This window comes from Bubalus bubalis, chromosome 8 (assembly GCF_019923935.1).
Source record: "Bubalus bubalis isolate 160015118507 breed Murrah chromosome 8, NDDB_SH_1, whole genome shotgun sequence".
Taxonomy (NCBI): domain Eukaryota; kingdom Metazoa; phylum Chordata; class Mammalia; order Artiodactyla; family Bovidae; genus Bubalus; species Bubalus bubalis.
Window position 1 is genome coordinate 71,885,969 of NC_059164.1, and position 24,521 is coordinate 71,910,489.

A 24,521-nucleotide genomic window follows, 5' to 3' on the forward strand; every position below is an offset into this window, starting at 1 on the left:
CATGGACTGCAGCCTACCAGGTTCTTCCATCCATGGGATTTTCCAGGCAAAAGTACTGGAGTGGGGTGCCATTGCCTTCTCTGAGGCTTACAGTTTCCTATAACAGAGTTTATAAAAGGTATTATATTCTTTTTCGCCTTTGAAACTGTTATATAGTGAGTTCAATCCACCATAATGAACCACAATGTATTATATCCACCACGGTGAATGGGTGGATCCAGTTGCTTTGTTCCTACCCACAGTTGACTTTAGTTGGTTTTGCTAGCTCTGTGTAGATCATTTGTTTCTCTTTCTTTTCCCTTTAATGTCAGACATTGAATGGTCACCTCCTGCCCCAAATTGCCTATGGCCTCTTTTTATAGACAATAAAATAAATATGCTTGCTAGAATTGTGAGTCAAAGGAGAGCATTCTGGACTAAGACCGGATGACCCACTCAGTGAAAGCCATTGTTCAGAAGCCTTTTCAGTTTACTCAGGGCTCAAGGGTGATCTGAGGGTATTTCCACGCCTCACTTAGACAACCAAACTAGAACACACTTGTTGGTTTATGGCCTAATAGTACTCTACCTGAGTAGCAACAAATTAAAAATAAAGAATTCCTTGCATCTTACCAAGACTGAGGGAGTAGTCTTAGGTACAAAGAAGCTGTAAAGCTAGGAGGAGGAAGGGACGAGGCTCATGTGGGCAAGGCCAGCATGAATTCCACAAGGCTGTTGACATGTACACAGAGTTAACATTATTTACCGCTGTTACCAGCTTCATTTGAATCTTTAACCAAAGTGAACTTAAAACACTAGGCTAACTCTTATTGCTGTAACGTTTCCAAATGTTACAAACTATAGGTTTTCTACTTTTAATAGATTCATGTGTTTGGCATAGCTTAGAACCCTGAAAAAGGTTGGAGACTGTTTCTGTTTTGGTCCCTTAATCTCCATCTGATCCACAAAGATAATTCTTGGAGGTAAGAAAAGGCAACACTTTTTTTTTAACACTTTAAAGAAAAGAGTTGCTTGATTCTTTGTTGTGTTTTTAAGTTGTGTGGAGGTATGAAGTCTCTCTAGTCTAGACCAGAGGTTTTCAATCCTGAGCACTTACAAGAAGCACCCAAAAGCTTTAAAAGACCCTGATCTCTGGGCTATACTACAGAACAATAATTATTAATTTTTTAGCTTTACTAAGATATGATTGGCATACAACATTGTGTAAGTTTAAGGTGTATAATGCAATGCTTTGATGAATGTATATAATGCCTGTAAGAAGGTTAATTACCACATGTATCACCCCACAGAGCTACCTTGATGCATGTGGTGAGAACTTTTAAGATCTACTCTCTTAACAACTTTTGTTCAAGTATAGTCAGCATCACCACAGAACAATTAGATCAGAATCTGACCACGGGAATCAGGCATTAGTTTAAATGGACACTTCTGATTTACACTGATAATTAGAAGTAATGTATAATCCCTTAGGTAAATACCAATCTTTCTTAAGTTAAAATACAAATAAGGGTATATATGTATTTTTTTTTTCCATTTTAGGAAGTCTCCCATACTCATTAATTCATCAAATGCCTATTAAGTACTCCTGGTGTGCAGGGCTCAGGATACCAGGGACACTGGAGATAACAACTGTGAAACTGGATCCTGCCCTGGCGACCGTTTGAAGTCTTGTGCACAGGGGGCAGGTGGTTTAGTCGCTAAGTCGTGTCCGACTCCTGCGACCCCATGAACTGTAGCCTGCCAGGGTCCTCTGTCCATGGGATTCTCCAGACAAGAATACTGGAGTGGGCTGCTATTTCCTACAGGGTAGAAGAGGGTAAGCCATAATGGAGACACCAAAAACTACCAGATCTTGAAGTGTGAGAGGCTCCTTCATGTTGAAAGAAAGACTTGATAGAAGAGGTAACATTTAAGCCAAGTTGTGAATGACAGGAAAGATTTGGGATATCTGGAGACAGTCATGTAAAGCCGGGGACCTGCACAAGCAAGGAAAGCAGCAGTGAAGTCCAGACAGGCAAAGAAGCGGGGAGAAAGTGTTGGGGGGTGCTATGCGTCTGGGACTGAATTCCTAGTAAGCTGTCTAACTTCTGTTTTATATGGGCACCATGGAGCTACTCAGGATTTTTAAGAGGAGGAGAGTGACAGGTTAGAGTTCTTTGTTAGAACAGAAATCTGGTCTGAGAAGGGAGGGAATGAGATGGGCAGGAACAAAAGAGAAAATTCACTATTCTGGGCAGGCAGTTCCGATGAGTTAGAACACTGACATCTTATTAGTCTGGGTGAGAGGAACTCCTGTTCATTTCTCTTTTTTCTCCAGAAAGAGTTTTTACTAATGCTAATCCTATTTTAAATAACGCCAATTTAAATAATTTTAAATAATGCTAAGCCTATTTTAAATAATTTCAAAGAGCAACTTCCCTCATCAACACCGCCTCTAGGCATGACTGCTCCCTCTTAACCTGGTTAGGATACCAAGCGCTGTGTGTGCTCAGTCGTGTCCTTCTCTTTGCGGCCTCGTGGACTGTAGCCTGCCAGGCTCCTCTGTCTATGGCATTTTCCAGGCAAGAAAAGAAGATGCCATAGGTTTTACTGTCTCCCACATCCCCATCTGTGCTTTTTGGTTTGGAAGCTGGGTTGAAAAAGACCAATGGCTACATAACTTCTCCATTACAACACTCACTCTGACACTCACAAACAGGATGGTTTTGTGGGTCATTACAGTCTCACATGGAGAAGGAAATGGCAACCCACTCCAGTATTCTTGCCTGGGAAATCGTATGGCCACAGGAGCCTGGCGGGTTCAGTCCATAGGATCACAAATGGTGGGACACGACTGAAGCAATGTAGCATGCAAGCCGAGCCTTCAAAACGAGATGACGGCAAGCAGATTAATCACGCAGTTCAGGTGATAGATATGTCCTTTCTGTAACTCGGTGATCTAAGGTCATTACTAAATGTGGCTTTCTCAAAGGAAATTTCTAAAGGGACTGCTCTACAAGAATACACTGCCCATTTTGTTAGATTTTAAAATTGGCCACACCTCTTCCACTGAGCAGAAGTAGAGTAATAGTCTCTATTGTGACATAGCTCACTTGTGGAAACCCTGCTATTAGATCTCCTTTGTTCACCAGCCCCAACTGCTTGAGGTTAATAATTTAAATGTACTGCCTACAATAGTGTAAAAAAAAAAAAAAACAATCCCTAATGGAGAAAAGGGCTTCTTTTGTGTAGGACCAGTAGGATCAGAGTAAATAACAGAAATCCAAAAGGTTTCTATTTTAATTCCCACAACTAGGAAATAGTGATTGGATACTAAATTCATAAAACAAAGGATAATAAAAATGGATATGCTGATAGTTTAAAAAAGAGAAACACATAGTAACTATGCCCTGTCAAACAGTCAAAAATGGCCACAACAGGTCCACAGGTGTGAATTCTAGTTTGTGGGTTTTTTTGTTTGCTTGTCTGTTTTTTGGCCATGCTGAATGGCTTGTGGAATCTTATTTCCCCAAACAGGGATTGAACCTGGGTCTATCGCAGGGAAAGCCTGGAGCCCTAACCACCAGACTGTCAGGAAATCCCCTAGTTCGAATGTTTTAATTCACAGCTTACCAAGAAGTTGAGGCTTTAATTTGATATTCTGTCTCAATTAACAGCAGGCAAAGAAGGTGGTAGGTCATGCATATCAGCCAAGACGCTGTTCTATCATGGTAAAGATATGATTTGAAGGGAAGCATGTGGCATGTGTGGGATAATGAGAAGGCCCCTGCCAGGAATGAGCATCCTGGTAAGAGTTCCCTCTCTGCAGCTCGTGCAGAATTCAAAAGGAAGGAAGTGGGTATAAGCACAGGGGGAGTCTATGAGGAACTAGGGGGCAGCAGGAAGAAGGACTAGTATAAAGAGTTTGGAAATTAGGAAGGGTACGTCTTACTTAGCCTAATGTAGAAAGAGCAAAGAGCTGGGAGATGTCAAGATGAGCATTCATGCTGCCAGGAACTGAGAGCAGGAGTGTATAACTGGCTCCTTGAGGACTAGGGCTGGGGGACTGGGCACTCATGAAAAGGGAGGGTAGGACCACCTACTCAGAACTAGGGATGCAGAACAGGTCACCCCGGGACCAGGTGCCAAGCACCAGCCACCAAAAGCCCTAAGTGACACCATGTTCGAGCCAGAATAAGCTCCTGGCAAACAGTGAGCAGCAAATGTTAGCTCCTATCATTAATGACACCTGACCTGGAGGATTTCATTTCAGCACCTTACCTCATTTTCTGAGGAGGCGGCCACATGTCTTATTGGTTTGAATGGTTTCAGACACCCGAAACCCAGATCCAAGAAACCCACTAAACTGGTGGGTAGTGTGGGATGATTCAGTAAGAACTATCTTCAAACGAGCATTTTGAAATACAAAAGAAATAAATCCAGCTTCTGAAATTCTTAACTTTGCCATTTCAGAAACTCTCAGATTTCTTGAAGGCTGTAATAATCACAAGTAACATCTGAAACACAAGAGATTTCCGAGACACTTTGGGGCTGCTAACTCACGTTTGTATCCTCCAGCAATGCCCGACTGTGTCAGGCATCTTTGCAGTTCATCAGCATCTATTTGTCCATCCTTTTGGGGAAAAAAAAACAAAAACAGGAAAAGGATTTACAAGAATGACTTGTACCTTCCAGTTCTTTGTTTATATTCAGCATTCAGTATACCAATAATAATAAAGAAAATGAATATTATCATGCATGAGACTTTAAATGGACGCCTTTCAAAAGTAGGCATTCTTTTTCTTCACTCTACTTCCCCAAACAATAAGTTACAGAAAGAAAGGAAACTGTTCAAGGTTCTCCCACAAATGGATAATTAAGGACATATACCAAAAATACCTTTCTTAGTACCTAGGTAAAGTGGGTATTCAATTTCAGGCTTTATTTGCAACAATCATTACATAAGAATTACCAAGTCTGAAAGCTGCTTACACCTATGCTTTGGTATTACCAATATCTTTTTGTCATTTCCTATAAATTCCTGAATTAGACTTGGCATAACTTCTAAAGTATAAGGTTACTCTTCTTAATAAAACAGTAAGATGAATTCAGTGAGACATATTTTTAAACATATGAATACAACTAGCTCCTATCCTTAACTACTCTCACTCTGAACTAGGAAACTGCCAAAGTAAGCAATTTAAAATACAATTACTTATGTATTTCATTAGAAGTTCTATTACTTGTCCTAGCTTTTTTTTTTTCTGTTGAGGGGGTGGATGGCTGGGTACACAGATGACATCAGTAAATGAAAAGTTTGGTTCCCACAAAAAGTAGCCTCTGTGATTGCCTTTGTTTAGAATATGATGAATTTTTTTTCAGATCACAATTATACCTGGAAGACAAGTTCTCCATGCCTATTCACTGGCTGACCTAGGTCAGAACTAGAAACATGTTAAAGATTTTAAAATAAAATGCCTAAATCCTCAAGTTCATGACTACTATACAATCTAGATGACAGGCAGGATCAATAACGTGAAAGACGATGGACATGCTGCTGCAGACCAGGGCTGCTGAAAGCTAAGCAGGTGGGGTCACTTTCATGGCTCCAGGTACCGGCGATCTAAGAATGCAGAGACTTGAGCTTTGCCGTGTCTTGTGGTTTCAAAGACACTGATCACTAACAGGTGAAGCAGATACTTAAGGGGAAGGCTCTTTCCGTTTTAGACTCAATTTTCCATTCAGTTTCTCAAACTGTATTTCTTCCAGTGCTGTTCTAAAAGGTGGTCACACGTTTTTATCCCATAACAGACTACAGGCATTTTCACATTAAGACTGTGCTATTTCTAGCTTTTGATTAAAAGAAAGCTAGGTTGAATTCATAAGCACAAACGTCCTCTTTGAACATGTTGGATTATAACAGCAGTATGGTATATACAGTGACCTGGTAGCTGAGGAAAAAGGCCTCCTCCAAGATGAACGACCACTTGTCACACAACTAGAATGTAAAGTGAAAGGTCTTGGGGTGTTGACCTTAATTCTCTCTCTGGGTCAATAGACCACAACACCTAACAAGGACATGGAAGGGCTGACCTAGTAATAGCATCAAAGAAAAAATAAACTGGCCACAAGATTAACTTCCTGATAGCAAGAAGAAACCACCCTCTTATTTTGAAGCTAGTGGGTTTTTACCTGAAGTACCCATTTCCTAAGGGGGTAATTAACAGTCAAACTCAATGCAAAGAAAATGTCCCTTAGAATCTGGCTACAGAATTACTGGTACTACATGATTCGACCTGGAATTTCTTCTCTGGAAATTCACTGTCCGGACCCTGACAATTCACAGTTCTAAAGACATCTTTCTACCTTACATATCTTCAAAGCATATTTATACTAGCTTATTGTGTTCAATCTGACCCTAATTCAATCACGAGTTTAGTTCTGAATTGAACATAAGCATGGGTAACACGCTGTCCGAGTTTGTTCTGAATATTCAAAAATAAATAACTGCCCATGAGCTTCCTTCTCTCTCTTTTTTCTTGAGCAGAAGCAAAGGAATTCTTTTCCAGAGGAATAGTCGTGTTTCCGAGTGACTGTAACAAAGGTTAATACAAATGTACAATCTGAAATTCCTTTAATGTTAAAGGGAAGAGCTAACCTGTCCAGCTACAGCAGCAAAGTAACCATACAGCGGATCCTGAGTTTGTCCGGGAAACGCAGGCCCTCCGGGAGCCCCTCCGTACTGTAAGACAAGGAACAAACGCATCAATCCGATGACCAAGTTTTATTCTTTCAACAGTGAGTGCCTTGTGCAAAGTCAGGTTCACGGTCAGTCGTTTGCTCCTCTCCCCCCCACCTCCCTTAACTCTCTACGTACAATCACTCCTCCCCTTTCTCCCATTCTCACCCCAGTTATAATTTAAAAACCCGCAGCTAGGATCAAAATGAGTTGTCTTGACAATGACATCAGCATAAATGAAGTAACCTCTGCAAAGCCCCATTAACCTGCAGTTTACTGAGATGAATGCAACCCGGCCATGCAACTTACCAGCAGGGCTCAGAACTGTCTTACATATTTTTTCCTAGCGTTTATGGTATTTTTAAAGCGTTCGGAGACAGGTGTAGCCTCGGGAGGGTGAGGTGTGTCACGGCTAGGGAATATTCTCTTTAGGAAACAGTTCCCAAAAGGATGCCCGTCCCAGACTCAGGGCCAGGCTGCCTTCCTCCCGGAAGTCTCTGACTCTAGCGGACTTTCCCTGACTTTCCCCGTTTTTCTCAATTTCGGAGAGAGAGAGAAGCGGATCGCAGGACCATTCTAGATTAAAATGGCTGTTGCTCTTAGGGAAGGCGGAGCGGAAGGCAACACCCCAGTTGCACGATTTCACGCCGCGGATCCGGGAGGCACAGGGTGGGCTTCTTGGGTCAAACCTACGCGCGTCCCGGCCCCAAGCAGCAACCCAGGGGGAAGAAGGGACAGAAGGAAGGAGGTCGCCGGAGAGCCTGGGAGCCGCCCCGGCCGAGATGCCCCGTGTGGCTTCTCGGAGCCCCGGGCGTCCAGGGATCGAGCCCAGGCCACGAGCCCGCGCGGGCAGTACTCACCCCGCCTGCGTAGTAGCCGCCGCCGGCGCCGGGATGCCCGGGATACGCCATGCTGCACTCTGCGCCGCCGCCCAGCGCCTCCCGCCTCCCCTCCTGCCCGCGGGGACCGCCCAGGGCCGCACCACCCGGGGCCGCGGGGTACGCGCCTGAGGTTGCCGCCCGCGCCAGGCTCCGCTCCCGGCCTCCGCCCCTTCCTGTCCTTCGCCCGGTCTTTGGTGTTTTCTCTTCTCAGGCCCTGAAGAACCCGAGGTCTGGTAAGTGACTTCACACGCGGTATGCAATTCACACCTGGGATTCTCCTCCCTTCAAAACGAATGGCACGTTCCAACACCAACCCGTTTCGCCGGGTGTTCTTTTTCTCTTCCTGCTCGAGCATCTTCTGCTACGTTTTGTATTTTAAACAAATTTATTGGACAGGCCTACGGGGCTGAAAGCAAAGTGTGGTATTGGGGGAAGGGGCCGAATGCCTTAGGGCAGCTCTGAGATGCTCTCAGGGAAAGGAGACGTCGGAAAACCAAACTGCGAAAGCCTCTTTGGACATCAGCAGTGAATTTCAGGACCTGAGCGCATTTGGAGCGTCGGTTTGCGGTTGACCTTTTCACTCAACAATAACGGTGTGTTTCCTTCCTAGGCGACACGGTCATCTCAAGGTTAAGCTGGATGTGACTCAGATATGGCCTGAAGAGGACAGCGGGCACTTACTGGACAGGGCAGCCTCGGCCGGATTGTTCTTATAAGTTGAGTTGTTCCAATTATCTGGATGATTCAGGCAAAACAATCCCGTCTCCAAAATCACTCAGCTACTTTTTATGCAAGAAAAGTTTAGTGCAGGCAGAGTGTGTTGGTAAAAAACACACTTGTCAGGAAGGTAAGAGAACTGGATCTTGGAGTGTCACTCAGGTGATTCAGGAAACAGTTTTCTTTACTTCACAGCTTTGTTTTTTCACCCAGTTTAACAGTTTGAAGCAATTCAGACGTGAGATTTTCTGGTTTGGTTTTGTTTCATGCAATTTCTATCACGCAGAATTCTTTGAATTTCAACAATTTCTTATTGTTTTAAGAAATGTAACAATAAGCAAGATTCACAGTATTTGCTATGGAGGTTGCACAGAAAAATTGAATGAGTCATCGACATTTGACAAATATTGGAGCGCCTGCTATGTGTGGGACAGGGCCTGCTCATGTGGTGGACTGGGTTCTCACTAGGGTCATTGTTTTCCTCTCATGTATAAACTTCCCTCTCAAGTTCTCCTTTTGGATCCCATAAACCTCAAAATGAAAGTCCTGAATTGTGAGAAAAATTCTAGTATTTCCTGTTGTCTTATATCAAATCAACTATACATTACTTGCTTTGTGTTTGATTCAGGAAGTTGATTGCTGTTTTCAAGTACCACAGTCGTCGTCAAGGTAGATTAGAGATATGAGTCCTTTGGCCTATATGGAGGGTTTTATTTTTTCCCTAGTATTTTTATTGTAGTAAAAACACAACCTGAAATCTTCCTGCCCAAGTGTACAGTGCGCTATTGTTAAAAGCATCCACAGTGCCGCAGAGCAGGTCTCCAAAACTTTTCCTCTCACATAACTGAAGGTCTCTACCAGTAAACAACTCTCCATTTCCTCTTCAGAGGCCCTGGCAACCACCATTCTACTTTCAGTTTCTATGAGTTTGACTATTTTAAATGCCTCATATAAGTAGAATTTTGCAGTATTTGTCTTCTTGTAATTGACTTAGCATAGTGTCCTTGAAATTCAACCATGTTGCAGAATATGATAGGATATCCTTTTTTAAGGCGGGATAACAATGCATTGTGTGATATATGCCACAATGAAAAACATTCATGTATAGATAGACATTTGGGTTGCTGCCACATCTGGGTTATTGGTGAATAATATTGCTGTGAACATGGGTGCAAATATCTCTTTGAGATTCTGTTTTCACTTTTTTTTGGATATATATCCAGAAGTAGGGTTGCTAGATCATATGGTCATTCTATTTTTAATTTTTGAGGAAACTCCACACTGTTTTCATGGCAGCCTCACCATTTCTAGTTCCCACTAATAATGTGCAGGATTTCCAATTTCTCCACATACTTTCCAACACTTGTCTATTTTTTTTTTCTTCTTATAATGATAGCCATCTTGGCAGATATGAGGTGATATCTCGTGGTTTTGATTTGCATTTCCCTGGTAATTAGTGACACTGAGCAGTTTTTCATATACCTGCTATGCATTTGTATATCTTCTTTGTTAAAATTTTAGAGAATAACTTCTTGTCAGATATATGTCTTGCAAATATTTTCTCTCGTTCTGTGAGTTGCCTTTTCATTCTGTTGTTTCTTTGCGGTGCAGAACCTTTTTAATCCGACTTACTTATTTAGTTTGTGTTGCTTGTGCTTTTGCTGTCATAGCCATGAAATCAATGTCAAGGCTAATGTCATAAAGCTTTTCCCTTAAGTTTTCTTTTAAGAATTTTACAGTTTTAGATCCTATATTTAAGTCTTTATTCCATTTTGATTTTTGTGTTGATTGTTGTGTATGGTGTGAAATAGGGTCCAATAATCACTCTTTTGCATGTAAGCATCCAATTTTCCCCAGTGGCTCAGTGGTTTAAAAAAAAAAAAAAAAAAAAGAATCCACCTGCAATGCAGGAGATGTGCAGGAGACGTGGGTTCAATCCCTGGATCAAGAAGATCCACTGGAGAAGGAAACGGCAACCCACTCCAGTGTTCCTGCCTGGGAAATCCCAGAGCAGAGGAGCCTGGTGGGCTATAGTCCATGGGGTCACAAAGAGTCAACTGAGCACCCACACATGCACTAATCCAGTTTTCATAGGACCATTTGTTGAAGAGGTCATCTTTTCTCCATTGTGTACTTTTGGCATTCTTGTCCAAGATCAGTTGACCGTATATGCATGGATTTATTTCTGGACTCTATTCTGTTCCTTAGTCTCTGTTTTGAAGTCTGTTTCTTCCAACTGTAATTACAGAATAGATGGTGAGGGCTGAACTCAAAGGTGAGTGTAAGCTTCTCTAAGACTCAAGTTTGAAAGAAGAATATAGCATAAAAAATATTTGTTAAGAATGCAGAACTAGTTTTGTGGATAAGGCTCTATGCTCATTGTTATTTCAGTTGTCTTTAATACCTTCCTACTGCCCCTTGAATGTAGCTGGAGGGCTACAAATAAATTCTCACAGTTGTTGCTAACTAACTGGTATGCTGCTGCTGCTTTAGTTTATGAAAAAAGTTGTGACAGTGAATAGTAACAGACCCATCAGATCAGATCAGATTAGATCAGTCGCTCAGTCATGTCCAACTCTTTGCGACCCCATGAATTGCAGCATGCCAGGCCTCCATGTCCAACACCAACTCCCGGAGTTCACTGAGACTCACGTCCATCGAGTCAGCGATGCCATCCAGCCATCTCATCCTGTGTCGTCCCCTTCTCCTCCTGCCCCCAATCCCTCCCAGCATCAGGGTCTTTTCCAATGAGTCAACTCTTCGCATGAGGTGGCCAAAGTACTGGAGTTTCAGCTTTAGCATCATTCCTTCCAAAGAAATCCCAGGGCTGATCTCCTTCAGAATGGACTGGTTGGATCTCCTCAAAATCCAAGGGACTCTCAAGAGTCTTCTCCAACACCACAGTTCAAAAGCATCAATTCTTTGGCGCTCAGCCTTCTTCACAGTCCAACTCTAACATCCATACATGACCACAGGAAAAACCATAGCCTTGACTAGACGGACCTTTGTTGGCAAAGTAATGTCTCTGCTTTTGAATATGCTGTCTAGGTTGGTCATAACTTTCCTTCCAAGGAGTAAGCGTCTTTTAATTTCATGGCTGCAGTCACCATCTGCAGTGATTTTGGAGCCCAGAAAAATAAAGTCTGACACTGTTTCCACTGTTTCCCCACCTATTTCCCATGAAGAGATGGGACCGGATGCCATGATCTTCGTTTTCTGAATGTTGAGCTTTAAGCCAACTTTTTCACTCTCCACTTTCACTTTCATCAAGAGGCTTTTGAGTTCTTCTTCACTTTCTGCCATCAGGGTGGTGTCATCTGCATATGTGAGGTTATTGATATTTCTCCCGGCAATCTTGATTCCAGCTTGTGTTTCTTCCAGTCCAGCGTTTCTCATGATGTACTTTGCATATAAGTTAAATAAGCAGGGTGACAATATACAGCCTTGACATACTCCTTTTCCTATTTGGAACCAGTCTGTTGTTCCATGTCCAGTTCTGACTGTTGCTTCCTGACCTGCATACAAATTTCTCAAGAGGCAGGTCAGGTGGTCTGGTATTCCTATCTCTTTCAGAATTTCCCACAGTTTATTGTGATCCATACAGTCAAAGGCTTTGGCATAGTCAATAAAGCAGAAATAGATGTTTTTCTGGAACTCTCTTGCTTTTTCCATGATCCAGCAGATGTTGGCAATTTGATCTCTGGTTCCTCTGCCTTTTCTAAAACCAGCTTGAACATTAGGAAGTTCACGGTTCACATATTGCTGAAGCCTCGCTTGGAGAATTTTGAGCATTACTTTACTATGGACGTAATATGCACCAGACCCTCTTCTAAGCACTTTATACATTTGTTTGACCCTCATAAAAGCCTCATTAAACATTGGAGCATACAAAGGAGATGGGAGAACTTGGGCAAGTGGAAGGCAGCGAGAGCTGAACTCTGCAGCTGTCTGGCTCCCGGTGTCTGTGCCCCATGTCAGGGGGCAGCGAACTTTGTAAAGGACCAGGAAGTATATAGGTTTTATGGGCTCTACAGTCTCTGGGGCAACTACTCAGTTCTGCTCCTGTACCATGCAGGCATCCAATACACGAATAAATGGCTGTGGCTTTGTTCCAGTACGACTGTACTTATGGACACCAAAGTTTGTGTCCCATATAATTTTCATATGTCAAGAAATACTATTCTTTATTTTAGTTTTTCAATTATTAGGTCCTAGGTGTATAAAAGCAGGAAGTGGGGTAGATTTGTCCCTTGTGTAGGAGTTGCCAACCACTGTTGCAGACCCCTCCAGGATTCTGGTTTATGACTCTGGGAGAATAGCGCTTTAGCAAATGATTTCAGGGTGAAGCTAACGGATAATGGTAGCTGAATCACCCTGAGGAATGCTGACCTCTCTGGGGTAGGATCCTATGTATAGAGTTCTCAGACTCTTCCCCATTGCCCAATAAGCTGGTCAAAAGGAACACTGTGAAACTCTGACTTATTGGTTTCAGTCTTGCCCTGTATAGTAGTAGCCAGAGGGTGTGCCCCATGATGACAAAGCTGGATGCAAAGGTAGCTTTTAAATGTTACTCATGTAGCATGGGTTCCTTTAATTATGTCTGAGTATTGTCAAGCCTGAAAACATTCAGGAAAAACTAAAGACTCAGTAAGAATTCTATAAGAATAGAGGTGAACACAGGCAATTTACTTTTATGGTTTTGATATTCATTCCAGTGGAAGCAGTGAAGGTAGAGAATGAGAGAAAAGAGCAGCTTTACTGGATTCTTTGTATGTGCCAAATATTGTTCTGGGTACTTCCTTATAGATGTATTTCAAGAAAATCACCTTGGAAAAGAGATGCAATTGCCCACATTTTATAGTTGAGGGAATTGAGGCATAGGTAACTTTCCCAAGGTTACAGACCAGCTCTTGAGCCCAGCTGATTTACTTAACTCTAAAGCATTGGTGTCTAAAATGTAAACAAACTACAAAGATACTAAACCAAGCTTACATTTTCCCCCGCATTGTACTGCTTCCTGAGGAATTTGGGCAGAAGAGGAACTGCCAAAAAAGAATTTAGGTGTATAAAACCCTGCAGAGGTTATAAGTATCAGCCTTCGGCAAGACCACACAAATCATCAAAGATGTAATCTAGAGGAGAAGCCATTCCTTGCCATTCCTTGGGTCTGTTTTAATTTTGAACAAAATAAAAACCCCAGTGGGATAAGAACTCATCTTATTCCTGTGCCTTCAAATCACAGAACTCTAGATACAGACAATAAAATCCTCACATAATTTAAAGAAACTCAGCAACAGAGTATCTGAGCTGTATAGTTAGCAGAGGGATTCCTAACTGGTTTGGACAGTCTGGGGAGCTAGAATACTGTGCTATTTGTCCTAACAATTTGCTAAGTCCTAGAAAAAGACTGGGAGTTATACAGCCATACCACAATGACCGAGGGTTCTGGCAATAGCTTGGGTCAGAGAGCACGCAATAGGAGGTTTACATTTATTATTTTTTAAATTGAAGTATAGTTGACTTACAATGTGGTGCTAGTTGCTAGTTTCTGGTATAGAGCAAAGTGATTGTGTTATATGTATACACATATACACACACACACACATATATATATGCTTCCCTGGTGGCTCAGTGGTAAAGAATCCACCTGCCAATGCAGGAGACATGACTTTGATCCCTGGGTCAGGAAAATCCCCTGGAGAAGGAAATGGCAACCTACCCCAGTATTCTTGCCTGGGAAATTCCATGGATGGAGGAGCCTGGTGGTCTATAGTCCATGGGGTTGCAAAAAAGTCTGATACAACTTAGCGACTGAACAACAAATATACATATATATATATATACACACACACACACATACACACACACACACATATATAAAATTTACCCTGATGGTTTATTACAAGAAATTGAATATAGTTCCCTGTGCTATACAGTAGGACCTTGTTTATCATTTTATATATAGTCGTTTGTATGTGCTAATCCAAAACTGATTTATCTCACCCCCCATATTTCCCCTTTGGTAGCTATAAGTTTGTTTTCTAAGCTATAAGTTTGTTTTCTAAATCTGTGAGTCTGTTTTGTAAATAAGTTCCTTTGTATCATATTTTAGATTCTACATATAAATGATATCGTATGACATTTGTCTGTCTCTGTCTGACTTACTTCACTGAATATGATAAGCTCTAGGTCCATCCATGTTGCTGCAAATGGCATTATTTTCTTCCTTTTGATGGCTCAGTATAGGAGGTTTTTAGACAGGCTCTGGATCAGAGTCTTCGGGGAAGTCATTGGAATCACAGAAACATTTGTAATCAGCTTCCCCAACCTTGTTGTTTTACAGATGAGGAAACTAAGCCTGGGAGAAGGTACATGGCTCAAGTTCTTGAAGGCCTTGCCTAGCCTGATTTAAATATTTGGCTCTTCCAATTAAAATTGTGAATTGATCTGAATATACTTCTCATAGAGGGTCTTGTTCTTTTGTGGTGTACTGTCCCCAGTCATCTGTATTCCTACTTGGAAGACAAAAGGCATATGGATACTTTCTGTCCCTGAAGAAAAGTTAACATAAAGTACTGCATATGGCATCCAGAAATGTCTCAGTCAGAGAAGTGCTGGAAGGAGTCCTCTAGCTAAGTAAGTGCCATTGTTTCGCCATTTCCTACAGTTGAATTAATCACAGGTCTAACATATCAGGAAGAAGTGAGCAATAACCTTTTCCGGATTAAGGTCTCAGCTTTCGTTTAACTCTTAATCTGCATCTGTCACTTCATGATTTGAAAAACTCTGCCTCAGAACTCAGATCTCCAAGTTTGTGGAAAAATGATTGTTGGTAGCAACAGCATAAAGTAGTGGAGCTGTATTCCCAGGTGGAAAATCACATGTTCAGCTCCCTGAGGATGAGTGTTCCTAAGAACGTTGGACTCATATATTACTCGGTGTCCTCAACTCGTAAAGACATTGTGTTCTAGAAGCTGGGTATTTGCAACTTGGGATATATTTTCCTATAGAAGTCATTTTGTGACTGGTTCCTAGGCAAGCCCCTCAAAAGTTCTTCATAACCCTCAATATTTTTTCTGAAAAGAACCAGTCCTGGGGCCAGGGCAGAGCAAGGCAGGGGGTGGGGAGCTCTCACTCAAGCTTGTTTTCTGCCCAGTTCCTTTATCCTCCCAGTCCTGATGTCACTAAGTCTACTCAGAACCGGGCAGGGGTAGAGGGTAGAGTCTCTGTCAGCTCTATTAGTATGGAGGTGGCATTGGTAGGAAAAACAGAAGAAAATTTCAAACTAGAGCTCTGAGGGAGGAAGAATGACCCATTTTGACTCCCAGGCACCCAGGTGGAGAAGCTACTTCCAGAAAGCCAAACTAGTATGAAGCCTATACATAAATCAGTTATAATAATATTTAAATTGAGGATTTCTTAATTAAAAGTAAAATAAACTCTTACTTTATATATATATATATATATATATATTTTTTTTTTTTTTTCCTCAGAAAGTAACATGCCTATTTTCAAATCATAGGAAATCAATGGCAAATCTGAAAAAGGAATCTGGGTGAATTAATTCTCATGCCTGTATTTTGCTGATAAAACACAAACTGTGATACTGCTATTATGGTAAGCAAAGGATCAGTGCTCTTACACACTGAGAAGCATCAGTTTGTCAAGTATCTGCGGCTTCTTCCCAGGTGGCTCGATGGTAAAGAATCTGCCTGCTAGTGCAGGAGCTGAAAGAAATGCAGGTTCAATCCCTGAGTGGGGAAGATCCCCTGAAAGAGGAAGAAATGGCAACCCACTCCAGTATTCTTGCAGGGATAATCCCATGGACGGAGGAACCTGGAGGCTACAGTCAATGGGGTCATAAAGAGTCGGATACGACTGAGTGACTGAGCATGTATACACGAGTGTCTAAGACTCTATGGAAAAATCAATCTAACTATCTCAGTCTAAAACGTATTATCAGAAGTGCTACAGGTATCTTAGCATCAATTCATGACATTCTTTGATGAATCTATTAGAATTACTGTTCTATGAAGCAACTTCTGCTGTTTCCATTTTATTAAAACGGGAGAAATAACTTTAACTTAGACCCAATTTTCTCAGAGCAAAATAAAAAAAAAAAAAAAAAAGCTTTTCTCTTGGTAAATTAGGGAAATTTGGGAGAACTAAATTCTCTTGAAAGCCAAAGCTGCATATAACTTAATATTCTATTAGTCTATGCTAATATTCTCAATGGAGAAATCCAATTGTCATTTCTGTATACCTTTAAAAATCTCAAGATTGAGAACACATTTTTCTATTTAAAAATAATTTCGTATACTATATTTGTTCATTTCTGTGCTTTGTTCTTAAATCTTAGTTCCCAAAGAGCATTTAGATGATATTTTATAAAAATTTTAGCTCCCCAGGAGTGTTTAGATATTTTATAAACTTGGCATATTCTCAGCCAAGAACAATGAGTTAATAGAATTTCATAGATTAGGAACTTCCATATTTTTTTTTAATCAGTAGAATTAGAATGTTGCGTTACGGAACTAACCTCGCATACATATCTACTTACCTGCATCTTGATGTGAGGTCTTAGATGCAGAAACTTGTGATTCTTAGAGGAGCATATCCTTGCTGGATGGTCAAAGAGAATGATCAGGAAGTATAAATTGTAACAGCAGATTCATCACCTTGCCCTCTTGATCCTTGGCAATCAGTAACCAACAATAAACATATTTGACAATGTAGGCAGTTTTCCCATTGGCCCCAGAGAGGTCCTCTATGAGACAGGTGTGTTTCAGTATTAGACGTATTACCTTAGCTAAGGCAGATAGGAGTCAACAGCAACAGTATACATAGCCCAGTGTTTGAGAATCATTGCCCCCATCAGAGACTTCCAAAGACTTTCAGAGCTGTGTATTGCATCAGCAATGTGTAGGAGTTGGCCAGTGAGAGCCAATCTTCAGGAATTTTTCCAGACCATTGTTAAACACTGCCAATATTATAAATTAAAAATTTTAGCTTACTGAAAACAAAGCTATTAAATAATCCCAATGCATCACTTAATTATTTTTCTATACTTAAACTATGTAATGGGGGTAAGGTTGGACATTAATTTCCAACTGCAGGCTTGATCATATTTTGTCCATTAGTAGCTTGAAATAGGCCATGGGGGGAATATTTACTCCATGGATATCAACTGTATTTACAAATAAGAGATTGGTTTATTGTTTTTTGTTTATCTATTCTAAACTTGGGAGTCAGCAGGTTGGAGAAAATTTCATGTGTTAACTGTAAGTCTGGAGTAGACATGCAACAAAACAAAACACCAATCTCTAATTTGTGTGTGTGTGTGTGTGTGTGTGTGTGTGTGTAGTCAGCTATGTCTGACTCTTTGAGACCTCATGGACTGTAACCCACCAGGCTTCTCTGTCCATGGGGTTTTCCATGCAAGAGTACTGGAGTGGGTTGCCATTTCCTTCTCTAGTGGATCTTCCCAAACCAGGGACTGAACCTGTGTTTCCTGCATTAGCAGGCAGATTCTTTACCACTGAGCCACCAGGGAAGCCCATTTTGAGGGTGAGTGTTTAACAGTAAATCATATATCTGAACTGGCAATCATTTATTGAGAAAGTGTTATTGCAACTTTGAACATCACATTTCAATCACAAGTTTACTATGGATAAAAGAATCTTGTAAAACTAACAAAAACATTCTTTGAGAATCAAGTGGCTGTATGAAATTGACAATAAAATGTACTATATATTGCATCATTATTTATAAATTGTATGCTGCACATCCTTTATATCATCAGTAAGTGAAAGTGAAGTCGCTCAGTCGTGTCTGACTCTTTGCAACCCCATGGACTGTAGCCTACCAGGCTCCTTTGTCCATGGGATTTTCCAGGCAATAGTACTGGAGTGGATTGCCATTTCCTTCTCCAGGGGATCTTCCTGACCCAGGGATCGAACCCAGGTCTCCCGCATTGTAGACAGATGCTTTACCGTCTGAGCCATTGGGGAAGTCCTATATCAGTAAAGCTTGTAATAATTTAATATGCATGCATATGTGCATATTTTTTTTTCTTGGAGAGCCAGTTGTTAAACATTTACCAATATATCACTGACTGCTGTCTAAAGGGAAAGAGAATATTCTTTGGACTCAAGGAGTTACAGAACTATTTCTGAGTTTGAGGCTGGGAACTTAACATTGATTGCCAAACCTAAAGTAGGATGTCATGGGATTTTTAAGCACATCTAGGGAAAATTTCCTTCCCAGGTGGTGCTAGTGGTAAAGAACCCACCTGCCAATGCAGGAGACATAAGAGATGAAGGTTCTGTCCCTGGGTCGGGAAGATCCCATGGAGGAGGGTGTGGCAACCTATTCTAGTATTCTTGCCTGGAGAATCCCATGGATAGAGGAACCTGGTGGGCTGCAGTCCATGTGGTAGCAAAGCATTGGACATGACTGAAGCGACTTGCGCAGGCAATATTTCAACAGTTTGTCTTCAGGGCCATTGCATGCGCCTTTCTGGTCTTTTCTTCTAGGATCTAGAGCAGCTATCCAGGACTTGTAGGTGTCCTTCTTATGCCTCTGTGTCTGTCCAAAGTCCTTACTTCACAGTTCAGCCCTCCCTGAAGAGTTCTTGAGCTTTTAAATCATCGTCATGCCCTATTTATTTATTTATTTTTATTGAATATGTTGTTAGCTGTTTGTCATAAATAGTTTTTATTATGTTGAGATGTTCCCCCTGTACCTACTTTGGTGAGTTTTTATCACGAATGGATGCTATACTTTGTCAGATGCTTTTTCTGCATCTGTTGAGATGATCATGTGATTTTTATGCTTTCTTTTGTTCATGTGGTGTATCGCGTTGATTTGCAAATAGTAAACCATCCTTGAATCACTGGACTAAATCACATTTGATCAAGGGTGAATGATCCTTTTTGTATATTGATAAATTCAGTTTGCTAATACTGTGTAGAACATTTTTGCATCTATATTCATCAGAGATACTGGCCTTTAACTTTTTTTTGGTAGTGTCTTTGTCTGATTTTGGTATCAGGGTAATGGTCGTCTCATAAAATGAATTCGGAAGTAACCTATTTATATTATCATTAATAGAATATGAGAGCATTTAAGTCTTTTATAGAGAGGTGTGTAGGCTGTACAGTGTTATTGCACATCTCTCCCTCTATAGAACTGGACTGTAGACTGAGTTGTTAAAGTGATTATCCTTAGGTGTTGAGTTTGTGGACATTTTAATTTAATTTTCTTTGTGTATAAATTGTCATATTTTTTAATGACCATTAAAAGGAAAGAAGAGTCCTCTTAATGAAAACAAAAAATACCCAATAAAGTTTGTAACGTTAACAAAATCCTACCATTAACAAAATAAAAGACCACATACAAACTAGAAAAGATAGTTGCAACATCTTTAGTAATGGGTTTATATCCTACACAAATATAAATCATTAAAATGAATCATTAAATTATTAAATCATTAAAATGAATCATTAAATTATTAAATATAAATCATTAAAATGATCAAACATGTGTTTGATTGAGATTCATCCTGTCCTTTACCTACTCTGCATTTTGACGTACCACCCCCTCATATATAATTCAATATGCACATACACACACACACCCTGCCCTTATCAACCCGCACCCACTCTTACCTATAATCCTATATCTACACATACACACCCTTGCCCACAGATACTTACTCTCACTTACAAACCTATATCTATACAGATCCACACTTGACCACACCTACCTACCCAACACTTTGATGTCACATTTACCAAAGGCTTATAAACTATCTTAAATGAATGGTTAACCCAGATCCCTGGTTAATGATTAAAGCTGGAATTATGAAACCACCTTTTGGTTTACAGATAGTTTTAAAAGATAAAGTGATTTAAGAAGATCGAACTGTTAGCAATTTCTAAGTCCTAAAAACTCAGGTCACCTGAGGCTCTATCCAGTGTCCTCCCATTTATACCTTACCTGTCTATATATATCTGCTTAAATAAGACCTGTGGCTGCGATAATGTCTTAAGTGAATGCTTCTCTCAATTTGAAACTGAGATGTAAAACAAAAGTGAGACACATATGTCCTGTGGTAATAGATTCCCCAATAACCGTTGCATCCTGGTGATGGTTGTCTGGAGCTTCCCAGGTGGCTTAATGGTAAAAAATCTGCCTGCCAATGCAAAAGACATGGGTTCCATCCCTGGGTTGGAAACATCCCCTGGAGGAAGAAATGGCAACCCGCTCCAGTATTCTTGCCTGGAAAATTCCAAGAGCAGAGAAGCCTGGTGAGCTGCAGTCCACAGGGTTGCAAAGAGTCAGACATGACTTAGTGACTGAGCATGCACACATGATGGTTGGTTTAATATATATCCAGAATATATAAAGAACTCTTACAGCCCAGTAATGAAGAAAAACCCTCAAATGACCCAACTGAAAACTGAACTGAGAACTTGACCATTTTTCCAAAGAAGAAATTCAGATGACTAATGCTCAGCACCATTAGTCATCAGGGAAATTAAAATCACACCCACAGTGAGATACTACCTCACACCCATTAGGATGGCCATTATCAAAAAACAGAACATAGCAAGTGTTAGCCATTATGTGAGAAGAACCCTTGTGCATTGTTGGTGGGATTATAAAATGGTGTATGGAGATACCTAAAAACATTAAAACTACCATATCATTCAGCCATCTTATTTCTAGGTATATATCCAAAAGAATTGAAGACAGAATCTCCAAGAGATATTTGCATACCCCTGGACAGCAAGGAGATGAAACCAGTCAATCTTAAGGGAGATCAACCTTGAATATTCAGCAGAAAGACTGATGCTGAAACTGAAATTCCAGTATTTTGGTCATCCGAACAGACGACTCGTCAGAAAAGTCCCTGATGCTAGGAAAGATTGAGGACAGGAGAAGAGGGCGTCAAAGGATGAGATGGCTGGACAGCATCAACAGTATAATAAACATGAACTTGGGCAGTCTTTGGGAGATGGTGAGGGACAGGAAGGCCTGGTGTGCTGCAGTCCATGGGGTCATAAAGAGTCGGACACAACTGGGGGACTGAACAACAACAACTTCATTATTATTCACAATAGCCAAGAATTGGAGGCAACCCCAGTGTCCACCTACACATGAATGGATTTTAAAAAATGTGATGCATAACATACAGTGGAATATTATCTAGCCTTAAGGAAAATCTGTCATACGTTACAATAGAGATGAATTTGAAGACATTGTACTGAGTGAAATGAGCCAATCACGAAAAGGAGAAATACTGCATGATTTCACTTATATGAAATAGGTAATCAAGCTCATCGAAATAGAAAGTGGCCTGGTGGTTGCTAGGAGTGGAGGGGGAGGGAGATATGGAGTTGTTCCCTGGGATAGCTTTTAGGTCATGCAAGATGTAGATAGAGTTCTAGAGATCTGCTGAACAGCCCTGTGCACCCTGTATTGTACACTTAAAGATTGTTTAGGTGGTAACTTGGGAGGGGGGGGTGTGTGTGTGTGTTTTAACCACAGTAAGAAAAAAGAATGAGCATATCATCTAATTCTGTCCAGTAAGATTGGAAGGAAAGTCATGTGGGGTGGCAGGAGGACCTGTTTGCTTGCTCTTAAGAGAGCAGTTGAAGAAGAAATAGTTGTCTGGAATTGTTACATGTTTCACTACTTTTCTGACACTGACATACATGCACCTGGATACCCTCCGGGCACAGAGCCAGGCCACTGACTTACTGCCCCTAAAGTTGCCATACCTTTGAGCAACAGATTTCCTTATTTCATTTAGCTGAGTCACTGTCTCATGTTACTTGCAGCACATGTTACTTGCATCTTCCTTGAAAAATAGAGATGATTTCTAAGATATAATTTTATTCTTTAAGTATCTTGACAAGTTATCTAAACTGTATAGCTATTGAAAAATAGACCTAAAAATCTAGACCTACATTAGAGCGAGGGATTTATCTATACATTAGGATTACTTATTTAAAAATATAGGGAAGACTTTCTATTTTTAAATGCAGGTTTATTGATGTGTAATTTATATATAGTGAAATATCAGTTTTTAAATACACAATTTTGATTTTGACAAACATACTTGTTTATGGGTTAGTCTTTGTGCCCATTTACTAAGTAAAAAATAAATTATGACGCATTGTCCTAATTTCAGCTTTTGAGAAGAAAAATTCTCTCCATGGCATAAACTCTATCTTTTTATATTTGTAGCTCCAAATTAACTTTAAAGGAGCTGTGAAGCCATCTGTAGAGATAGAGATAAGAGTCCAATTTAGATCAGTATCTTGAGTGCCCGGAAGTGCTCTATACACAGTCACGTTATTTTATTATTTTTTTGGGGCAGTCATTTCTATTCACGTAACTCAGGACTTCGCTGATACAGGCCCTTACTTTGACTATTCTGTTCATATTCACTTTTGGTTGGAAATCTTTCCTTGAATCTTTATTTAACTCAGATGTATTTTCTGAATCTTTGCATAGCCACAAATCTGTGTTCAGCATGGGGTAGTTGGACTACAAGACTTCTCTCATTGATCTGTGGATGCTGATCTGTCTTCTAACATCACATTTGAGATGTTCATTACCAATCTCATTAATAGGCAACCCATTTCTTTGTGAATGCTTTGCTTGTAAGGTTTTCCCTTTATCTTTGGAGTTTAGGAATTTCTAGAATATACCTTGAGGTGTGTGCATATATACATATATATGTGTTTTATTTTTATTTATTTTTTATTTCAGTATAGTTGATTTATAATGTTTCAGGTGTATAGCAAAGTGATTCAGGCATGTATATATATATGTGCATATATATATATATTCTTTTTCAAATTCTTTTTCATTAAGATTATTATAAGACATTGAATACAGTTCCTGTGCTATACAGAAGGTCCTTGGTTGGTTATTTTTTATATAGCGGTGTGTCTCTGTTAATCCTAAATTCCTAATTTATCCTCCCCCTGTTACCTTTTGGTAACCATAAGTTTGTTTTCTATATCTGTGAGTCTGTTTCTGTTTTGTAAATAAGTTTATTTGTATCATTTTTTAATATTCCACATATAAGTGATATCTTATGCTATTTGTCTTTCTCTGACTTGCTTCACTTAGTATGCTAATCTCTAGGTCCATCCATGTTGCTGCAAATGGCACTATTTCACTGTTTTTGATGGCTGAGTAATATTCCATATTATATGCACACACACACACATTCTTTATCCATTCATCTATTAATGGACATTTAGGGTGCTTCTGTGTATTGGCTGTTGTAAATAGTGTTGCTGTGAACATTGGGATGAATGTATCTTTTTGAATTCGACCTTTTGTCTTTTCTGGATACAAGCCCTATATGCCCAGGCATGGGATTGCTGGTCATATGGTAGCTCTATTTTTAGTTTTTGACAGAACCCCCATAGTGTGTGTATATATATATATATATATATTTTTTTTTTTTTAAATCAGTCCCTCCTGGAACTTGTTGAGGCCTCTTTAGCCCTGGGAAAAATTCTTAATTCTTTAATGATAACCTGTTCCTTCTTTTGTTTCTGAATGTCTGTTTGCATATTGCATCCATTGGATTTATGCTTTAATTCTCTAATATTTCCCCTCATGAGTTTTTCTCTCTTTCCTTTTTTTTCTGTTACTTGAAGGATTTTCTTCTTGGTCCCCCTTACCCTGAGCAGCTTTCAATACAGATACCCAAGAGCACTGGTTAGCGTGTGTGTGTGTGTGTGTGTGTGTGTGTGAGTGTGTGTGCTGTTGCTTTAGTTGTGTCCGACCTTCTGTGACCCCATGGACTGTAGCCCACCAGCCTCCTCTGTCCATGGGATTCTCCAGGCAAGAATACTGGACTGTGTTACCATGTCTTCCTCTAGGGGATCTCCTGGACTCAGGGATTGAACCTGTGTCTCCTGCAACTCCTGCATTGCAGGAAGATTCTTTACTGCTGAGCCACTGGGGAAGCCCCACTAGTAAGCACCTCAGAGTAAAAACCAGCTTCTGTACTCACTTATCTCTCAAGATAAAAGGTCTAATGAATGCTAGTTCAGATTGGAAAAAACCCCCAGTTTACCAAAGAATGCACACTAGTCATCAGTTTTTATGCAAAAATAGCACAGTTTCAGACTTTATGAAGCAAAACTGATAGATCTACAAGGAGGAATGGA

The 24,521-nt window shown here is 40.4% G+C and overlaps 2 protein-coding genes and 1 long non-coding RNA gene across 5 annotated transcripts in view; 2 read left to right on the forward strand and 1 right to left on the reverse strand.

Moving 5' to 3' along the window:
• The window catches only part of SRI (sorcin), a 29,212-nt gene extending 12,216 nt beyond the window's left edge, over window positions 1-16,996 (reverse strand). For 2 of the 3 annotated variants that reach the window (XM_006055248.4, XM_006055247.3), the window contains exons 1-3: window positions 7,579-7,712; window positions 6,638-6,721; window positions 4,543-4,612 (exon numbers count right to left, since the gene is read on the reverse strand). In XM_006055248.4, coding sequence (XP_006055310.1) covers window positions 4,543-4,612; window positions 6,638-6,721; window positions 7,579-7,629 — 205 coding nt within the window. In that variant the 5' untranslated portion in view covers window positions 7,630-7,712. Of the gene's footprint in view, window positions 1-4,542; window positions 4,613-6,637; window positions 6,722-7,578; window positions 7,713-16,876 lie in introns of those variants that run through there. The other variant, XM_006055249.4, reaches the window with a different exon arrangement.
• On the forward strand, window positions 7,035-10,217 carry LOC123466060 (protein transport protein SEC31-like). Its single transcript, XM_045166420.1, has 2 exons — window positions 7,035-7,832; window positions 8,210-10,217. The coding sequence occupies exons 1-2, from the start codon at window positions 7,628-7,630 to the stop codon at window positions 8,242-8,244; spliced, it is 240 nt and encodes a 79-aa protein (XP_045022355.1). The 5' UTR covers window positions 7,035-7,627; the 3' UTR covers window positions 8,245-10,217.
• On the forward strand, window positions 14,167-21,217 carry LOC102411152. The gene is made up of 3 exons (XR_006552878.2): window positions 14,167-14,952; window positions 15,839-15,933; window positions 21,049-21,217. It is a non-coding gene; the product is annotated as an uncharacterized LOC102411152 (long non-coding RNA).
• The last annotated feature ends 3,304 nt before the right edge of the window (window positions 21,218-24,521 follow it).